Source organism: Trichechus manatus, unplaced genomic scaffold, assembly GCF_000243295.1.
Source record: "Trichechus manatus latirostris isolate Lorelei unplaced genomic scaffold, TriManLat1.0 scaffold00232, whole genome shotgun sequence".
Taxonomy (NCBI): Eukaryota; Metazoa; Chordata; class Mammalia; order Sirenia; family Trichechidae; genus Trichechus; species Trichechus manatus.
Window position 1 is genome coordinate 1,227,844 of NW_004444168.1, and position 21,351 is coordinate 1,249,194.

Here is a 21,351-nt window from a genome sequence, read left to right on the forward strand (position 1 = left end):
GAAAAACCCCTGTAGAAATATATTCACATGACAAATACAAATATATAGATAATCACAAACACAGACATCATTCACACTCTGCATAAAGGATTAAACTGATATATATAAAACAAGAGATTGTTTTTCTTTTAATCAACATTTTTTGAGGGCAAAATATATCTCATTTGTTGTTATGATGTACATGTTTTTGTTTCAAGTTTATTGTTCAGTTTTACTTTTTTGTGAACGAGTATCTAAATGCTTTGTCCATTTTTATAATACACTGTATATCTTCTATTATTGATTTTAAGAGGTCTTTATAAGGTGGTCCCTGGGTTACCAATGTCTGACTTAGGGACAACTCCTGTTGTTCTTGTTAGGTACCATCCAGTTGGTTCTGACTCATAGTCATCCTATGTACAATAGAATGAAACACTGCCTGGTCCTAAGCCATCCTCACAATCATTGTTATGCTTGAGCACATTGTTGCAGCACTGTGTCAATCCATCTCATTGAGGGTCTTCCTCTTTTTCACTGACCCTCTACCTTACTAAGCATGATGTCCTTCTCAGGGACTGGTCCCTCCTGATAACATGTCCAAAGTACCTGCGATGAAGTCTCACCATCCTTGCTTCCACGGAGCTTTCTGGTTGTACTTCTTTCAAGACAGATTTGTTCATTCTTTTGGGAGTCCATGGTATATTCAATATTCTTCCCCAACACCACAATTCAAAGGCATCAATTCTTCTTCAGTCTTCCTTATTCATTGTCCAGCTTTCCCATGCATATGAGGTGATTGAAAGCACCATGGCTTGGGTCAGGCACGTCTTAGTCTTCAAGGTGACATCTTTGCTTTTCAACATTTTAAAGAGGTCTTTTGCAGTAGATTTGCCCAATGCAATGCATCTTTTGATTTCTTGACTGCTGCTTCCATGGGTGTTGATTATGGATCCAAGTAAAATGAAATCCTTGACAACTTCAGTCTTTTCCCTGTTTATCATGATATTGCTTATTGGTCCAGTTGTGAGGAGTTTTGTTTTCTTTAACATGTTTCATAGATTTTTGAAATAGGTCTTGAATATTTCTTAAGTGTTTACCTTGTTAAGTTTAACCATTTACTCCTTTAACCATTATTCCTTTTGTGAAGAAATTTTTTATACTAAAATTTCTATTTGGTTATTTTTGGTACATAATAACACAAAAGTGTTCAATTATTCATCTTGTGTCAGAGCACATTTCTTTCAAGTTATTGTAGGCCTGAGTTGGCTGTCTTTGATTTTTTAGATATGTAATCAAATTATCTGCTAATAATGTTGGTTCTTTTCTTAGTATTTGTTCCTTTATGGTGCAGTGGTTAAGGCACTCGGCTGCTAACTGAAAGGTCGGCCGTCGAATCCACCAGGCACTCCATGAGAGAAAGATGTGGCAGTCTCCTTCTGTAAGGATTTACAGCTTTGGAAACCCCATAGGGCAGTTTTACTCTGTCCTATAGGGTCACTATGAGTTGGAATCGACTCATATTGGTTTTTTAAATTTCTTTCTACTGTCATTTGGGCAAGACCTTCAAAAATATTGAAAAATAACTGTTAAAATATACCTGTTATTTTTGTGCCTACTAATACCTCTGATGGAGCCCTGGTGGCACAGTGGTTAAGTGCTGCGTCTGCTAACGAAAAGGCTGGCAGTTCAAACCCACCAGCTGCTCCTAGGAAACTTTATGGGGCAGTTTTACTCTGTTCTGTATGGTCTCTATAAGTGGGAATCGACTCGACAGCAATGGGTTTGGTTTTTAATATCTCTGACAGAGCAGATTAGCCCTAACATCTTTAAACTTGAAAAGTCCTGTACAATTGTCTTTAAGGATTGGATGTAAGGGATAGGCAGAGAGACTAGGGTGAAAGTTTAACCCTCTTATAACAAGTTTTGAAGGAAGCAAGAAAAGAATTCTAGAATACAGAGAGAATGAGGAGGGCTTAGAGGAACTAGCTTTAGAACTTATCTGAGCCTTTGTTTCATCATCTGTATAATTAACAATAACTACCTCATGAACTTAACGAGGTTTTAAAACAATGAATGTAAAGAAGCTATTAATAATGATTAGCATCAGGAGAGTGTCCAAGATATGATAATTAGCATTATTATTGCCAAAAGATCCTGTGCAAAGAGAGATAAAAAGGGTGTAGAGAATGAATCAGGGAATATCACTACTGAGTTCGCCTAACAATGAAGCAGCTATTTTTATTGATGCTGCTCAGCATACTCTTCATGTTGCTCTTCAACCCTCTTCATGTTGAAAATACATGACAGAAAAATAAGGGCAAAGGCCAGGATCACAGACTACTAAATCTTGCTTTATCTTAATTTCCCATTCCCTGCTGTGGGTGTTTCTTTAGAATTATTTTGTAAATATATTGAAGTAAATCAGCTTTCATAAATGTTATCAGACAGTTCGCAGCATAAAAATCTGTTTTACAGCAACATCAATTCATCTGCTTCTCAAACCTACATGATAGGACGGATGCATTGTAAGCAGCTCAATAGTCTTCTCAGGACTATAAATCCTTAATACTCCAACTGAGATTTGATCATGAGGTCTATTAAGGATGATTTCCAGCCTGATACCACCAAAAGATTCAAGGGCAGGGAAAAACAGAAGTAGTTTTCAATTGTCAGAGCTACTGAGCAAAACGGAAACTCAGTCTTTTGACATATGGAAGCTGTTAGGAGGTGGAAACCAATAGTGCAATTTTGAATTCTGGGTGATAAATTACCAGTTACTCATAGTTTTTATAATTGACCAATATTTGCTTCTTTTCTTGGTGCTGACGTGTAAGCAAGAATAAACATTCATGGGAGAAGACAACCAAACCTATGTGACTGAATTTGTCTTCCTGGGCCTTTCACAGGATCCACAGACACAAAGCCTGCTCTTCTTCCTGTTTCTGATCATCTACCTGCTGACTGTGCTAGGAAACCTGCTCATCATTGTACTTATTCACATAGACTCCAGACTCCACACACCCATGTACTTTTTCCTTAGAAACTTGTCCTTTGCTGACCTCTGCTTTTCTACTACCACAGTCCCCCAGGTTCTAGTCCACTTCCTGGTAAAGAGGAAAACCATTTCCTTTGCTGGATGTGCAATGCAGATAGTTGTTTTACTTCTGGTTGGGTGTACAGAGTGTGCTCTGCTCGCGGTGATGTCCTATGACCGCTGTGTGGCTGTCTGCAAGCCCCTGCACTACTCCACCATCATGACTCATTGGGTCTGTGTCCAGCTGGCCATAGGGTCCTGGGCCAGTGGGGCAATTGTGTCTCTGGTGGACTCCACATTCACATTGCATCTGCCCTACAGGGGAAACAATATCATTAACCACTTTTTTTGTGAACCTCCTGCCCTCGTGAAGCTGGCTTCAGCAGACCCCTACAGCACAGAAATGGCCATCTTTGCAATGGGTGTGGTGATTCTCCTAGCTCCTGTCTCTCTCATCCTTGTCTCCTACTGGAATATTATTTCCACTGTGATCCAGATGCAGTCAGGAGAAGGAAGGCTCAAGGTTTTCTCGACGTGTGGCTCCCATCTTATTGTTGTTATTCTCTTCTATGGCTCAGCAATCTTTGCTTACATGAGGCCAAACTCCAAGATAATGAATGAAAGGGATAAGATGATCTCTGTGTTCTACTCAGCAGTGACTCCCATGCTGAACCCCATCATTTATAGTCTGAGGAACAAAGATGTCAAAGGGGCTCTCAGGAGAATAACTGCAAGATAGCCTTTTGAGAGGTTGCAATTTTATAGGAAATATTTCTAATTCTTGTCCCATTCCTTCATTTTTTTCTTCCTTCTGCTGTTTTCCCATCTTTCTTCTCACATACAGTCAACAAATTGCCTATTCAAAGCAAGATACCTTAATAGATGGGGGGAAAAATAGATGAGTAAAACACAATTCCTACTCCTCAAGCCTGTACAAGTTAATAAAGAAATTAAAACAAGTAGGCATACAGCTGTACTTTGAAAGACAAACAGACAAAAAAAAAAAAACTCATCACAAATATGGGAATAGATTTCTGGTTAGTGCAATAATTTACTTCATTCTTACACTGACTCACCAAGTGTCTTTCGAACACTTACTATATACTTCTGTGTATATATATATATATATATATATATGTATGTATGTATGTGTGTATCTCACAGGCACTTTAAAAAAATTTTTTTATTGTGCTTTAGATGAAGGTTTACAGAACAAATAGTTTCTCATTAAACAATTAATACACATATTGTTTTATAACAACGGTTAACCCCATGACATGTTAACACTGTCCCTTCTGAACCTTGGGTTCCCTATTACCAGCCTTCCTATCCCCTCCTGTCCTCTAGCCCAGGCCCCTGAGCTGGTGTGCCCCTTTAGTCTCGTTTTGTTTTATGGGGCTGTCTAATCTTTGGCTAAATGGTGAACCTCAGGAGTGACTTCATTACTGAGCTAAAAGGGTGGCTGGGGGCCATACTCTTGGGGTTTCTCCAGTCACTTTCAGGCCAGTAAGTCTGGTCTTTTTTTGTGAGTTAGAATTTTGTCCCACATTTTTCTCAAGCTCTGTCCGGTCAGAGCAGTCAGTGGTGATAGCTGGGCACCATCTAGGTGTACTGGACTCAGTCTGGTGGAGGCCATGGTAGTTGTGGTCCATTAGTCTTTTGGACTAATCTTTTCCTTGTATCTTGTTTTCTTCATTCTCCCTTGCTCCCGAAGGGGTGAGACCAGTGGAGTATCTTAGATGGCTGCTAACAGGCTTTTAAGACCCCAGATGCTACTCACCAAGGTAGAATGTAGAACATATTCTTTATCAGCTGTGTTATGCCAATTGAGCTAGATGTTCCCAGAGACCATGGTCCCCATAGCCCTCCACCCAACAACTCAGTCCCACAGGGAGTTTGGATGTGTCTGTGGAGCTTCTATGACCTTTCCTTGTAAAAGTTGTGCTGGCTTCCCCAGTATTGTGTATTGTCTTACCCTTCACCAAAGTTACCACTTATCTATTGTCTGTTTAGTTTCCCCACCACTCCTTCCATCCCTCATAACCAACAAAGATTGTTTCTTTTGTGTGTAAACTTTTTCATGAGTTTTTACAGTAAAGGTCTCATACAATGTTTGTCCTTTTGTGATTGACTTATTTCACTCAGCATAATGTCCTCCAGTTTCATCCATGTTATGAGACGCTTTAGAGATTCACCATTGTTCTTTATCATTCATCAATACTCCATTGTGTGTATGTACCATAGTTTGTTTATCCATTCCTCTGTTGATGGGCATCTAGGTTGTTTCCATCTTTTTGCTATTGTGAACAATGCTGCAATGAACATGGATGTGCATATGTCTATTCATGTGACAGCTCTTATTTCTCTAGGATATATTCCTAGGAGAGGGATTGCTGGATCATATGGTATTTCTATTTCTAGATTTCTAAGGAACCTCCATGTCGTTTTCCAAAATGGTTGTACCATTTTGCATTCTCACCAGCAGTGCATAAGAGTTTTGATCTCCCCACAGCCTCTCCAACATTTGTTATTTCAAGTTTTTTTGATTTGTGCCAGTACTGCCAAGGTGATGTGGTATCTCCTTGTGCTTTTAATTTGCATTTCTCTAATGGCTAGTGATCACGAGCATTTCCTTATGTGTCTGTTGGCTGTTTGAATGTCTTCTTTAGTGAAGTGTCTGTTCATTTCCATTACCCATTTTTTAATTGGATTATTTTTCTTTTTGTTGTAGAGCTGCTGGATTTTCTTGCAGATTTTAGATATTATATTAGACCTTTGTCTGACTTGTAATGTCCAAAATTTTTTTCCCAGTCTGTAGGTTCTCTTTTTATTCTTTAGGTGAAGTCTTTTGATGAACATAAGTGTTTAGTTTTTAGAAGACCCCAGTTATCTAGCTTATCTTATGGAATTTGTGTGTTGTTGGTTATGGTTTGTATCCTGTTAATGCTGTGTATTAGGGCCTCTAGCGTTGATCCTATTTTTTCTTCCATGAACTTTATAGTTTTTGGCTTTATATTTAGGTCTTTGATTCATTTTGAATTAGTTTTTGTGCAGGTGTGAGCTTTGGGTCCCGTTTCATTTTTTTTGCAGATGGATATCCAGTTTTGCCAGCACCATTTGTTAAAAAGACTGTCTTTTCCCCATTTGATGGACTTTGGGCCCTTGTTGGAGATCAGGTGACTGTAGGTGGTTGGATTTACATCTGGGTTCTCAATTCTGTTCCATTGGTCAATGGATCTGTCGTTGTACCAGTACCAGGCTGTTTTGACTACCATAGCTGTATAGTAGGCTCTGAGGTCAGGTAATGCGAGTCCTCCTACTTTATTCTTCTTCTTTGATAGTGCTTTACTTATCCGGGGCTTCTTCCCTTTCCATATAAAGTTAATGATTAGTTTTTCCATCTCTTTAAAGAATGTTGTTGGTATTTGGATCAGGATTGCACTGTATTTGTAAATTGCTTTGGTAGAATTGTCATTTTCACTATGTTGAGTCTACCTATCCATGAGCATGGTACGTTTTTCCATTTATGTAGATCCCTTTGAGTTTCTTGCAGTAGTGTTTTATAGTTGTCTTTGTATAGGTCTTCTACATCCCTGGTTAGATTTATTCTTAAGTATTTTATTTTTTTAGGGGCTATTATAAATGGTATTGTTTTCCTGATTTCATTGTTTTCTTTTTTGGTGTATAAGACTCCAACTGATTTTTGTATGTTTATCTTGTATCCTACCACTCTGCTGAATCTTTCTATTAGTTCCAGTAGTTTTCTCATGGAGTCTTTAGGGTTTTCTATGTATAATATCATATCATCCATAAACAGGGACAGTTTAACGTCTTCATTACCAGTTTGGATGCCCTTTATTTCCTTTTCTTGCCTTATTGCTCTAGCTAGGACTTCCAGCACAGTGTTAAATAGGAGTGGTGATAAAGGGCAACCTTGTCTTGTTCCTGTTCTCAAGGGGAATGTTTTCAGCCCCTCTCCATTAAGAATGATGTTGGCCATTGGTTTTGCATAGATGCCCTGTATTATGACAGGCACATTGTTAAGAGCTGGGGGATATAAACACACACCAGTCTTCAAGGTGTTGTATTTCTACCATGGCCTTAAATTCTAAATTTAACTATGTCTGATATTTAAAAGAGAGGACATTTAAGGAGAAATAAATGATAGATTGGTAGAACATTAGGGAAATAGTGAAATATAAGGCTGAAAAGTAATATAAAGGGTGTATATTTGCTTTGAATTTGATACTAAAGAATTTCCCGAGCAAGTAATACTGAAAATGCTGAAGACTGGGGGAATTTATGGAATGGTGATGGTAAATGAGGATAAAGTTAAGTGAAGGAGGTCTGGGACACTGTTTTATGACTTAGTAAAGTATTTGAACTTACAATGCAGATCGTAGTTAACATGACCTGAAATGGCTCCTGGGATGCTTGTTCTAAAATTCTGTTTCTCAGTACAGGTTGGGATGAGACTGTTTTTCTCAGGAATCCCCATTTATAACAAGCCCAGGTGATTCCTAGGCACACTAAAAGGTGTACTCTGCTTTTTAGGCTGTGGGATAGTTTTTATATAAGCAAGTTGGGTAATTATTTGTTTAATGTCTGAATCTTCCATTAGATTGTAAACAGTAAGGGCTGTGACTGCTTTGTTGATCTCCATATTACCACGTGTAGTAAAGTGCCTATCTGCTGGTTTTTGCTCAATAAATGCCATTTCAAATGAATCAGTAAAGCTGGAGCTTAAGAGAGAGATATGGGCTAGATAGATTTAGAAATTACCTACAAATAAATGCAAGTGTAAGTTTGATACACCCAAGGATGTGTGCCTGAGTTTTAAACCAGAAAACCAAGTGTATGCATTAGAATCTTAAAAGATCTATAGTAAAATGTAGGTGCCTGGCCCTACTGCAGACCATATAGGTGGCAAAGATGAAGGCAATACAGATGGTTTGTAAAAAGACCTCAAGGTAATCATGAATGAGACTTGATGTAGCAGAAAGATAGTAGGAAAGATTTCAGGATAGAACCGTGGCATTACCAATGTTGTTACCAAGAATTACTAAGGGGAATGAAGAGCCAAGCCTGGAGAGACAACAGTCTGAGACACAGAAGAACTCATATAAAGCTGTGTCAGAAGCGGAAACAGGAGTGCCCCTCCAAGAAGGAATTTTTAAATGACTCAGAGTTTTACGTACTGATAAAACGCTATTGAGTTTGTCAGTTAGGTCATTACTGATCTCGGCAAAAACTGTTGCAGCAGAATAATGGAATCAGATAGTTACTGAAACTCAATCAGACAGTCCCACCTAAAAGTAGAGGGGGGCTGCAAAATAAAAGGAGTGTGAATCTGGGATGGACAGCCTGACACAGGACTTTTTTATTTTTTGTTTTCTTTTTAACCATTAGATCTGTAAAATATCTGGAATTTATTTTAGAAGAATTTATATTTTTGAGGTAGTATGAAACATTTTTTCCTAAATATTTAGTCATTTGTTTTAATAGCATGGTTAGTCATTCCTTCCCCATTAATTTCAAATGCCACCATAATATGTACTAAACTTCAATATTCACATTAGTACTTTTGTCAATTATGGCTCTTGTTTCACTATATTTTGTTGTTGTTGTTGCTTTGCTATATTTTAATTATTGTAACCTTACCTAGTAGGGCATAAGCTTTCTCATTTTTCGTCTATTTCACAATTTTTTTGATTATTCATATCCTTTCTACTCAGCTTGTTAAACCCATTTTTTAAAATGCCATTGTAATTGTGATGATGATTACATTGAATCTGTAGATTATTTAGCAAAAAATAAAAAATATCTTGAAATAAAAATATTAAATCTTTCACCTAGAAATATAGTATATTCCTCTATTTTCTACCAAAGATATGGTATACACATATTCATATACATATACTTTTTTATGTTGTTACTGTGAGATTGTGCTTTATGTATTTCTAGGTTTTTCTTTTATCTTTCTTTTTCTATTTTAAATTGGGTCTTTTATTTAGAGTCAAAATATTACATTTTTAAAATTTATTATTGCTGTTAAATAGACAAGCTGTTGCTTTTTCCATTTATTCATTTGTACATTCAGAATAGTCATTGAGCATCTAACTGTGTGATAGGCACCGTACCAGGGCCTTCTTAGAGATAAGAAGATAAACAAAAGAGAAACCTCCAGCAAGCCTCCAGCTAGCTCAAAAATCTAGCACGGTTATCTCATACGCATCCATTTTACTGAACTCTCATATTGATCCTAATGGGCAATGATATTTATTTTCTACCTAAAAATTATATCCTTTTGTTAAAAAACGAAATTCTAAATTTTCTCTTCAAATGGTCATATCCATTTAAATGATCTTTGGAATTGCCTTAGATCTCGAGGATGATATTGAATAATTCTTTTATTTCTAATTTTGAGTTAAATATCTGTAGTCTTTCCCTATTTAATACATTTGTTTTTGGCTTACGATAGATAAGGTAGGAATGTTTCCTTCTATTTTTAATACGTAGAGTTTTGTATTTCTTTTTTATGAAAGAGTAAGGAAGTTCTAAACAATGCACTTTCCACGTTTTTTTCCTTCTGTAATCTCTTAAACTTTAATGTTGGCGCCTCAGTTTTATTGGGTTTTATCTTTAATCAGTTTTCAGTTGTGTTATATTTTCCAACAGGCCCTTAAAATTCAGGTACATAGATGGCACCATTTTGGCTTTTCACCACTACTACAGGATCACTATGAGTCGGAATCAACTCGAGGGCAGCAGGTACGGGTTTAAGTTACTTCTCTCATACAGCTGGGTTTTGGAAAATGAGAGCATGTAATAGTACATGCTTAGTCATCTTGAACAGGAAATGGCCACTCTGTATATTAGGTAGTGAGGAACATAAGACAGTATAGGTAGCTTTCCATGAAAAAGCTTTTTTGCTTTTTTCTATTACTACAGTCACGGAAAAGTCACAAACACAAAAACACATTATCAGGCTTACTTCAGACGTTAGGGCAGTGTGAACATTGTGAAAGTAAAGAGTCCACATATTTCTATATACAACCAAGTGCATTCATGTGTGAAAGCAATGATAAAAAATTCTTATAAAATCACCATCTCATAAAAAATACCATTATGTAATCTTTTAAAAATGAACTATGGAAATATTCTAATCTATAAAATAATTTAAATTTTAGCATTAAAGCTTGAGTAATTTAAAATTTAAAAGACTCTGGTTCAAGACAGCAGCTTTAAAACACATCAATTTCTTAACCCTTCTGACACACCCCACAATTCAAAATTCTCAAGGAAGTGGCCTATTTGGAGAAAATAGATCTACTTACACAATGGCGGAAGAAATTCATACCATCTATATCACAATTTTGTAAAAAATGTAGACTCCCAAATATCATTAGGCATATGAGGAAAGCAGCAGAAGAAAAAATAAAATCAAGATAAGGCAAGAAACAAAACTGACAATGGGGTGGTTAGAGTGTACTTTATTTTATATATGCAGGTATATGATGTGGGATGATGTGTGTGTGTGTGTCTGTGTGTGTGTGTTGTAGTTCTTTCTCCCAGTATGTAGAGCATTGGCAGATATTAATATCAAGATTTCCCACGACCCTACCTTTATTCTGATGCAAATTTTTCCAAAAAGGGCTAAGTAATTTTTATATATTTGAAACCATTTCAAACTTTCTGGACCATAGATCTGCATCTTGATTTGTCTTTCTTTCTTTCTTTTTTTTTTAATCTTGCATTTGAAGATATCAGATTACCCAGACTATCGTATCTGAGTTCCCATTAAGTGGGTCGTATATAAGAGGTTATCAACAAGAAACTCATAGAAAACAAAAAGAAATGGAAGCAAGTAGATGAATCACATGAGACAGAAGAAACTACAGCTATAACTGTCTACCAAGAATGTAGAAATGAAACTAGTCTGCCTTAAGAGAATGCTAAATTCATAATTGAGAATTGGGTATGAGAGATGCATATATGGGGGGGTGATTTCCAAAGTTTTTCTGATTGCCTACAGAATTTATTTTTTTGCCTATTATATATATAAAATATTTATACATGTCAACTAATCCAAAAAGTCCAATTAAACATATTGAGAAAAATTATTTCATTTATATTAACAAAATATCTGTACATAATGAAAATATTCTGTATTGTACAATATGGTAGTCATTAGCCACATATGGCTATTTAAATTTAAATTAATTTAATTTGAATTAAATTTTTAGTTCCTCAGTTACACTAGACATATTTAAAGTTCTCACTAGTTACATTTCTGTCATCACAGAAAGTTCTATTGAACAATCCAGATCGACAGTAACCAAACGATTAAACATTATATAGAAATATAAAATTGAGACATGTCATTCTTTCTTAATTCACTAATTGAAAAACTCTGAATACCTACTATATGCCAGGCATTGTTCCAGCTCCTGGACATACAGCAATGAACAAGGCAGACAGTCCATGTTCTCACAGAGCGTTCATTCTGGAGAGTGGAGACGGAGAGTAAACAAGTAAGCTAAGGCATAAATAAGAAAGTTTCACATAATGATAACTGCAATGAAGACAATAAAACAAAACTTCATAATGCCTTCTGGTTTGGGTGCATGTTACTTAGATTGGTAACCTCTTGGAGAAGTTAACATTTAAGGTGAGTCCTAAGTGATGAAAAGTAGTAAGCCAAGCAGAATAAAAAGAAGAGCATCACAGGCGAGAAAGAAACTACTAATTAGCCCTAAAGTAGAAACAATTTTCAACTGTTTGATGGACAAAAATGAGGTCAATGGGATTAGACTAGAGTGAGCGTAAGGGAGCACAGTTTCAGATGTGGAAGAAAATGTAGGCAGGGGCCAGATCCCGTGCAGCATTGTTGAAAACTGACATGACATGGTTTATATTTATAAAGGTCAATCTGTATAGAGGAAGGAAAGAGATTATAGTGGGGCAGAAGTGGAAAGAGAGAGGAAACTCTTCAGAAGAACAAGCAACAGATTATGGTATCTTGGAATAAGATAATTTTAGGGGAGCCCAGGAGGAGTGCACATATTTAGAATGTGTTTTATAGATGGAGTCTTTTCTTGAGGCAGTAAGTCAAAGACAGAAAACGATGTTTGTATTTAAGTTTTTAGTTTGGTCAGTTGTGTGGATGGTGATGCTATTGATTTAGATGGAAAAGAATATCTCCTTATATCAAGAATATTGAATAGATTTTTGACCTTGGTTTAGTAATTACACTCATAGGAATTTATTCTAAGGGAAAAATCAGTCATGCTTAAAATGATTGATATTGATGATTTTATACACACATACACAACCCAACATTTAAATGTATGGCACTGATGAAATAGCTAATTATATTACAAAGCATCCATCTGATCTAATATTATGTCCCTACTTAAAAGAATATTTTTCAGGGCTATTTATTCATGTAAGAGTTAGAATTTATTAAGTACTCATTAAATTCCAGGCACTGCTCTAAATGCTTTATATCTATATTAACTAACTTATTATCCTTACAACAACACTATCGAGTAGATCTTATTATTATTATTACTGTAAATTCGCAGTTTACAGATGTGCAGGCTTAGGTACAGAGAGGTTAAGTTACATGTCCAAAGTTGTACAAGTAAGTGGGGGTGGATTAAATTCAAACCTTGGCACTCTAACAACTGACCCCAGGCTCTTCACCACTACTCTATACTGCTGCCATGTAATAGAAGAGGAAAAAATCATTAAATATTAATAGGTGAAAAAATTTTATTTCACATGCACATATCATCTCAGTAAAATGTATGCCTGCATTAAAAATAGAAGAAAATTCATCAAAATATTTGTAGAAGTTATCCTGGGATAAGACAGTTTTAGGTGGTTTTTGCCTATGTCTATTGTTTAGGATTTTATTAATTTTTAAAAATAATTTCTTTTAGTGTCATAGATGAAACTATACTATTTTATTTAAAAAAAAAGAAAAAGAAAGTGTTAGCCAATTTTCACAAATAATATCCCCTAAAATTGTGACACTCAGATGAACCATGTTATTTTTGAAGCACCCCAACTCAATTTGCAGCTTTTGTTTTAAGTATTCCCTGACTTACAAACTGATAATAATGCAGTATATTTAAGCTACCTAGAAGATAAATTACGTGTGCCCCCTCTTTCTTTCCACCCCCCACCCAGACTCACACACCCATACCCACCAAGCATATGAATTCTTTGGAATTGCTGGGTTGTATCAAGACAACACGAAATAAAAGAAAGCCGTTTTTTTGTTTTGGTTCTTAGATTTTTTAAATTATTATTAAGAAAGAATAAGCACAGTTATTTATCATGGATCTTGCTTATGGGACACCTTCACTTGGTATTCATTTCAATAATATTTGAAATTTACCAAAAAAAAAAAACAAAAAAAACGGTTGCCGTCAAGTCGATTCCAACTCATAGCAACCCTATATATCCCTATGTCAAAAACAAACAAGCAAACATGAACGACAACAACAACAACAAAAAATTCAAACAAACAAAGCCACCTATTGGAGTGTCCTGGTGAGGCAGTTTCCAGAATGGCAGATGTTTGGAAAAAGGAAGAAGAATGAACACTTGATACAAATACATGAACACTACTACTAGCTGGGGCATTAGACCAGGATGTCTATATGATTTTTTTAACAAGGTACATTGAGATAAAACTTGTGCAAATCTCAAGCCCCCCTCCTTGATTTTTGGGCCTTGCCTCGGCCACCCACTTGAAACTTTCTTTTCTCTGGTTCTTATGCTTATCCAGTTTGGACTCCCAAAGTCAGGGCTCCTGTCCCAAATTGGTGATAACCCCAATCCCATTTAACTCAGTATCCACCTGGCAAAAAAGAAGGTAAATTTTAAATAGAGTGTGAATCATGATTTATAAATTGCTTCATGGAGAGAAGATTTAAAAGATCATTTGCCAGGTGCAGTTACATTTATAATTTCTTCACTCTTCTACATCAAAATACATACTCTGCACTATAGTGGTTTTACCATGAGTGCATTATTCATAGCACAAATTCTCTAATCTTGGAGAAGGAAAGGTAAGAGGCAAGCCATGAACCCTCCCTAGAGTATAGAGTGTGTCACCTACATGTATTTTCCCAGGACCCTTCTCAGGGTCCCATGATCTTCTTATTCCTCAAGCTGTAGATGAGAGGGTTCAGGGCTGGGGTGATGATCATGTAGAAAACAGAGATGATGTTGTCCTCCTTGGGGTTGTGGAAGGAACTGGGCAAGACATACATAAAGGTGGCAGCTCCATAGAACATTCCAACCACAGTCAGGTAGGAAGAGCATGTGACAAGGGCTTTCTTCCTACCCTCATTTGAGGGCATGTGGAGCACAGTAAATAAGATTAGTGAGTAGGAGGTAAGGATAGTAGCAAGAGGGGGCATCAGGAAGGTCACACCCATCACATACACCATGAGTTCATATTTGGAAGTATCAGCACAGGCCAACTTCAGCAAGGGTGGGATCTCACAGAGCAGGTGCCTAATCTTCCAGGCTTTGCAGAAGGGATAGTGCATGGTGTACACTGTATATACTAGAGCACTCAGGGATGCCAAGATCCAAGAAGTGACCACCATGAGCCAGCAGACCCTCGGCCTCATGAGGACCAGGTAGTTCAGAGGATGGCAAATGGCCACATACTTGTCGTAGGCCATGAAGGCCAGTAGGAGGTCCTCTGCACCACCCAATGTCAGTACCAGGAACATCTGAAGGGCACAGCCTCCAAAGGAGATGGTGTTTTCTTGGTGCAGAAAATCCACAAGGGCCTTGGGAATGACAACAGATGTGAAGAGGAGGTCCATGAGCGAGAGCTGCCTGAGCAGGAGATACATGGGCACGTGAAGCCTGACATCCATTGTGATGACCAGGAGCAAAAGGCCATTGCTAGTCAAGACCAACACGTATAGGACTGCAATTGTGGCACAGAGCAGTTCAGGAGACCCACTGTCATTCAGAATGCCCATCAAGATGAAGCTACTTCCCAAGGAGGAGTTCCAGAGCTCCATTCTGTGTGGTTTCTTTAGTTACCTAGAACTAGATGAATTCTTCATCAATTTTTGCTTAGATTTTCCCCTAGTTTTCTAACATCAGAGGCCCCTACGAGATAGTCAACATAAATCCAAAGAGGTGATACCTTTCTCACTGGTATCTGACTTTACCTTCTGATTTCTGACTCTTTTAATTGTGCAAAAGACTCATCTAAATGGATAATAGGCATCACGGTATTAACTACACATTAAGAGATCACTGCATGAAAATATTATTCATGCATCTTTCCAGAAAGATTAAATAATCTCACGATACCAATACCCTTGATTTTTGTTGTACAGGTAGACCCTGACTTATAACAGGTTCCGTTCTGATGACTCCATCATAAGTAATTCTGATGTAAAGTTGAATACCTCATTTTTTAAAATTAGTTTTCACTATTATTGCCTTTTATTTCAGCATCTTTATAAAGCTGATCTTTGTCTTTAGGGGTTGGCATGAGAATGATAACATCAACAAATTATGCTCTGCGACAATGTATGTAGTACATATTACTCACAATAAGATGTAAAAAAAAACGGTCATAAGTGCAGTTTTCTGTAACTCAAATACGTCATAAGTCAGGGACTACCTGTATGTATGTTTTAACTCTAATTTCCGGTAATTATTTAAATTTCCAGTTAGCTTTCTAGCTATAATATATATGTTTTAAAAATGAAATTCCAAAACAGATACAGAAATTTGATTTCAAAAAGCACTTCTACTTTTTTTCCCATATAGCTGATTTCCATGTTTGTTTGCAGCACTCAAGGGTGAAGGCACAAGTCTCATTAGAAGAGCTAAAGTGTGCTCACCTTACTTACTTCTTTTGGCCACTTCTACATTCTCCCGTGAGCCTGAGAGAAAAGGGAGTCTGGACTGTCTGAAGCTAGGATATAGTGTATTTGAGGTGGCATTGCTTTTAGAGCTAACCCTTTAAGATACTGATGCTTAATTTTATATGTCAACTTTGATAGGTTATGGTGCCCAGTTGTTTCGTCAAACACTAGTCTAGATGTTGCTGTGAATGTATTTTGTTGATAAGATTAACATTTACAGTCAGCTGACCTTAAGTAAAGGAGACGACTGCCCTCAATAATGTGAGTGGGCCTCACCCAGTCAATTTAAAGCCTTAAGAACAAAAATTGAGGTTTCCAAGAGGAGAAGGAATTCAGACTCAAGACTGTAACACAGATACCCTGCTGGAGTTTGTAGCCGTTGCCTGGACTGAGCATTTCAACTCAAGACTGTTGCTTGATCTACAGAATTTGGACTTCCTAGCCCCCACAATTACATGAGCCAATTCTTTAAAATAAACCTCTCTCACTTTCTTACTCCCACTCCATAAAGTTTTTTATTTATTTTGTTCTGTTTCTCTGAAGACCGTTGACTAACTAACAAGGATCAATGCAAAGATAGGTGTTTGTTTTTTAGCAAGTTATGATAAGATGTGAGCCTAGGAGGACTCAGATATATAATAACAGATAAAGTACTGCCTAGAAAGATCGGGGTGTTTATGTTTAGGAGAAATAATGAAAGGCATGGTAACAAAAGAGCATATATTGCATGTTGTAATCAGGCTCAGCAATCCTACCCCCAACTTTCCTGCCTCTAGCCCAGACCCCACTCTCCTTCCTGCAGTGCCAGAGGCTCCATACTGGATTGAAGGGACACATGGATAGGGAGGAAGAGCCCCCTTTCTGGAATGCTGCTTTTCGTGTGTGGTATTCAATCCCAGGAAGAAGCCAAGAGTGACAGGGGCCCGAGAATGACAGAAGTCATTCTCAGATAAAGACAGCTCTGAACATGTGCTTAAAGAATTGGAAAGTGCAGCACCTTTCTGTAAATCATTTCCCCACAATGTGAATTATATATTTTTGGCATTTAATTGATTTCCATTGGGCTCTTCTGGAGTAACAGGACTTTAATGGTAAAAAGGTATCAGATCATATCACAGGCATATACTTTGCTCTTAGATGGCCTGTTGGGGTCATATCCTAAGATAGGTGCAAAAACACCTTGTCAGAGGTCAATAGCCCACAAAATTTAAAGGCAAGTACTGATACTTCCACCAGGAAGCAGTTATCCAGGCCCGGGCTGTAGTACAGACTCTATCTGTCTTAATTTGTGTTTTGTTTTTTCCATGTTTGGAAAACCCAGAATACAGAAGGGATTGAGATGGAACATAGAACCCAAAGCACTAAGATTATCTGCTAGAAAGAGTAGTAAATGTTCTTGGGATCTGATTTGGACTCTATTTCTCAACCCAACATTACTAGAGGCTACACATTTGCCTGAAAGGAAGACAAAGTCCTTACCTCAGGTGGTGAGAAGCCCAGCTGACAGACCACCCAGACTATCCTGTGGGTTGTTTGAGGAACGAGAATGTTCCAATAGAAATGGGGAGGGAAGATGTGGCTTTTTCAGCAATATCCAATTGGATTAAGTGTCTCACGGTTTCAGATGAGATCAGATGTCAGGACCTATTCTATCCGTTCTATTCTTCTGCATGTCTTCTTCAGAGATGGCAGTGGAGAGAGACAGACAGCTAATATAGTCCTTGACTCATTTCCTATGGAACAAGAAGATGACTTTCCTGTTCTCACATCCGTGAAGAATTAGGAGAAAGTGCTTCTCTCACACAATCTCCCAGGAAGGGAGCTCACCTAACCCTGGAGCATTTGTCAGATCGAGCCCTTGAGTCCAGGTGCTCAGACTGTCATTAACTCTGCTGTGTCTGGTTGTGAAGATAAAAACAGGGAGAAGTAGATACTGGAAGAGCTGCCCCAAAGAGATCAAACTGTGGCCAACCTCCCTGTCCCTGGAGCCAACAGTGAGCCAAGGCCTGTCCTGGGGGAACTGTGCTGTTTCCTTATCCTATAACTTCCTCCTTCTAATTTTGTTTTACCCCAGTGTTTAGAGGAACTGATCCTCTCAACTGAAATTACCTTCCCGGGAAATACTGGCCCAGGAAAAAAAGACATTAATGAATCCTTTTGGGCATGTTTCCTGACCTAAAATCCCTATACTCTTCTCTCACTAAATGAGCTCTGAGGCCCTAGGTTTTGATTCCACCCTAAGGGAAGCATTGATGGCCTAGTTCTAAATTGCTGCTTGAATACACAGTATCAAGACTAGGAAGCAAGGATCTCTTGCATAGCTGCTCCTCTGCCCCAGATCATAAGGTGTGTTCTGTGGCATCTATGGGATGACGACACCTGCTCTCCTCCCTGCCCCCCATGATCCTGTTATCCTGGACTACTTCCAATTCAGTACGACTGCATTTAGTGGAGTCTGTAACTACCAGACCCTCCCTTCACTGAACTTTCACAATCCAGTGAGGCTCTGCATGTGTGTGTGCATGTCTTGCTGTTACTGTTGTCTGCCACCAATGAGCTCAGTGATGCTTGAAGAAAGAGTGGACAGGTTTCCAAGTATTGAGGAGGAAAAATAAAATCTGCACTCTACTGAAACTGTAGAATGTCAGTGATGATGAAAGTCTCTTAAATGCGTCCAGAGATAAAAGACAGATTACCCACTAACACAATTAGATGGCAGTAATTTTAACTGACAGTAATAGGACAAGAGAAAAATACCTTCAAAAGTGCTGAGCGGATATAACTGCACACCTAGAATTCTATGCATTGCTAATGCATCATTCAAGACTGAGGATAAATGAAAAATAAAAACTAAAAGCATAATATGTTTTAGATTCATCCATGCTCTCATATATGTTAGTAAACCAAAACAAAAACCAAACTTGTTGCCCTCAAGTCGATTCCGACTCATAGCGACCCTATAGGACAGAGTAGAACTGCCCCATAGAGTTTTCAAGGAGCAGCTGGTGGTTCAAACTGCCGACCTTATGGTTAGTAGCTGTGGCACTTAACCGTTAGTAGTTCTCATTAATTACCAAGCAGTATCCAATTGTATATATACAACACGGGTTGTTTATCCATTCAGCAATTGAAGGACATTTAGGTTGTTTCAAGTTCTTGTTGAGTTTGAAAAGCTGATATAAACATTAATGTACAGGATTTTGAGTGAACGTAAGTTATCTATACTCACTTTCGTAAATTCTTAGGAGTGAAATTGCTGGATTGGATAGTAAGTGTATATTTAAGTTTATAATAAATTGCCAAACGATTTTCCATAGTGACCGGACCATTTTGAATTCCCAATTGTAGTCTTACTTTGCATTGTATGAATATCGTAAAATTTTGTAGGCTCTTTAAATTCTGATTCAAAATGAATGAAATCTGGCTTGAGGCCTTAAATTTCAAGTCTTCCCAATTAGCACTCATAGAAAAAAAGAATACTTTTGGAAAGAAAATAGGATAATTCATGTAGGTAAAGGAAGAGGTAGAATCTAAACACACTTTTTAGGAAACACGCACACACACTTAGAGTTGATGATTATCTAAGTCATTTTTATGCTCGCTGGTCATCACAGATAATGACACTAAAATTCACGTTTTCCATTTTACAAAGTGTATAAACCCTCATTTTCTTTATCAGATAGATGGGTCATAAATCTCTTCTTTGTTCCTTCTTCCATGTTCATGCTGAAGTATAATTTTCAAAATTTAAAAATATGACTCCTACAAATAGAGCCAAACCAAAACCAAACCCACTGCCATCAAGTCAATTCTGACTCATAGCAACCCTATAGGACAGAATAGTACCGCCCCATAGGGTTTCCAAGGATGCAAATCTTTACTGAAGCAGACTGCCACATCTTTCTCTCCTGGAGTGATGATGTATTTACTAATTTATTAATGAAGGAAACTGTAAGATGATAAAGCCGACTCAAAAAGCTATTGAGGATTCAGAGTTTATATATTTTATTAGGAAAGGCATTTTAAAATGTTAGAATAAAATTGTCAGGTTAAATACAAAATTGATTGAGGTCCCACAGAGCAATAATTTATGACCCTTGCTGTTAAAGATTTATATTTTTTACTATGGAGAAGTTATTTGCAGCTCTACTGGACACGAGACCACAAACATGTAACATCAGGAGTTTGTGTCTTTAATTAATAGTAAATAGCAAATTCAAGTAATTGTATATTCTAAAAAATTACATAACCCTTGAGTCAGCCTATCAAACAATGCAGTAGACACAAAGATATGCTGCCCAGATCTTCCTTGGAGCCTTCCTGGGAGTCTCTAGGGAAATTACTCAAGGATTGTCTCCGACTTTCATTTACTCTGCTGAGGTTTGGGAGTGAAGACGAAAAAGCATGAAGAAGTAGATACTGGGGAAGGAATAATTTGCTGCCCAGCTATTGGGAGTGTGGTCAATATATAGCCTCCAGCTCTCAGCAACTTTAGGGTCTGCCTCAGTTGCAGAGAGAATTCCCCCCCAGTTCTCACCCTCTGGGGCAGCCAGTATCCATGACTGAGCTAGGTAGGGTCAGTCTGCTTGGCCTGGTGTAGGACAACTCTGGCTTGGCAATTCTCACTCCAGAGCTTTCTTCTGGGTTGGGCAAGCTTTGCTGAGCGTGCATGGAATTCTGTTTTCCCTCTGCCCAGTGCTACTCCCTCCCCTTTCCTTTTATAGAAATAGTTCACTGTTAAATATCTCACACACACTCCAAACTCTGCTTCAGCATGCATTTCTGGATATTCAACCTATGACCGACAATGTTTCGATATGACATTTGAGGGCTCGAATGACTGCCCTGGATTGTGTGGCTCGGGAATTCCAGCAGGATTGATGATTATAGCAAATACTTAGAGTTTATTACGTCCAAGGCACTGTTGTAAGTCCTTTTTGTGTATAAACTAATTTAATATTCACCACAACTATATGACGGACGTATTTTTTAAACTCCTTTTTACAGAGAGTTCAAGTAACATGCCCAGGTCTCACAGATAGTAAGTGGTAAATCTGGGAATAAAACCAAGGCAGTCTGGTTCCAGACTCATGATTATACTCAAGAATCAGTCTCAATTCTAGCACTAGGAGTTTGCACCAAAAGTTCAATCTGATCGGCAGACATAGCACTTTTGTTCAGTGGTAGTAATTGAGATGGAAAGCAGTAAAAAGAGATGGGTGTGATAGAATACTGTTCCTGGAAGGTAAGACAGAGTATTTGCAAAGAGTCAAAATTTCCAAATTAGTTCATGAGTTAAATATAATCACAATGAATATATCAATGGAATATTTTGGATATTGGCAAATGATTGAAAAGTTCATCAGGAAGAATAAATGAATGATAAAAACTGAAGAAAAAGTTGGTGAGGAAAAATGA

At 37.6% G+C, this 21,351-nt stretch overlaps 2 protein-coding genes across 2 annotated transcripts; one reads left to right on the top strand and one right to left on the bottom strand.

The window, feature by feature from the left end:
* Window positions 1-2,816: 2,816 nt before the first annotated feature.
* On the top strand, window positions 2,817-3,752 carry LOC101344679 (olfactory receptor 2D3-like). Its single transcript, XM_004389037.2, has one exon. It carries the CDS (start codon window positions 2,829-2,831, stop codon window positions 3,750-3,752), a length of 924 nt encoding a protein of 307 aa, XP_004389094.1. The 5' UTR covers window positions 2,817-2,828.
* Window positions 3,753-14,169: 10,417 nt separating this feature from the next.
* LOC101344918 (olfactory receptor 2AG1-like) lies at window positions 14,170-15,310 on the bottom strand. Its single transcript, XM_012559303.2, has one exon. The coding sequence runs from the start codon at window positions 15,070-15,072 to the stop codon at window positions 14,170-14,172; it is 903 nt and encodes a 300-aa protein (XP_012414757.1). The 5' UTR covers window positions 15,073-15,310.
* Between the last annotated feature and the right edge of the window lie 6,041 nt (window positions 15,311-21,351).

What these genes read in the sequence shown, in the direction of transcription:
- LOC101344918 (XM_012559303.2), bottom strand. Translation starts at nt 15,072, where the DNA reads ATGGAGCTCTGGAACTCCTCCTTGGGAAGTAGCTTCATCTTGATGGGC.
- LOC101344679 (XM_004389037.2), top strand. Translation starts at nt 2,829, where the DNA reads ATGGGAGAAGACAACCAAACCTATGTGACTGAATTTGTCTTCCTGGGC.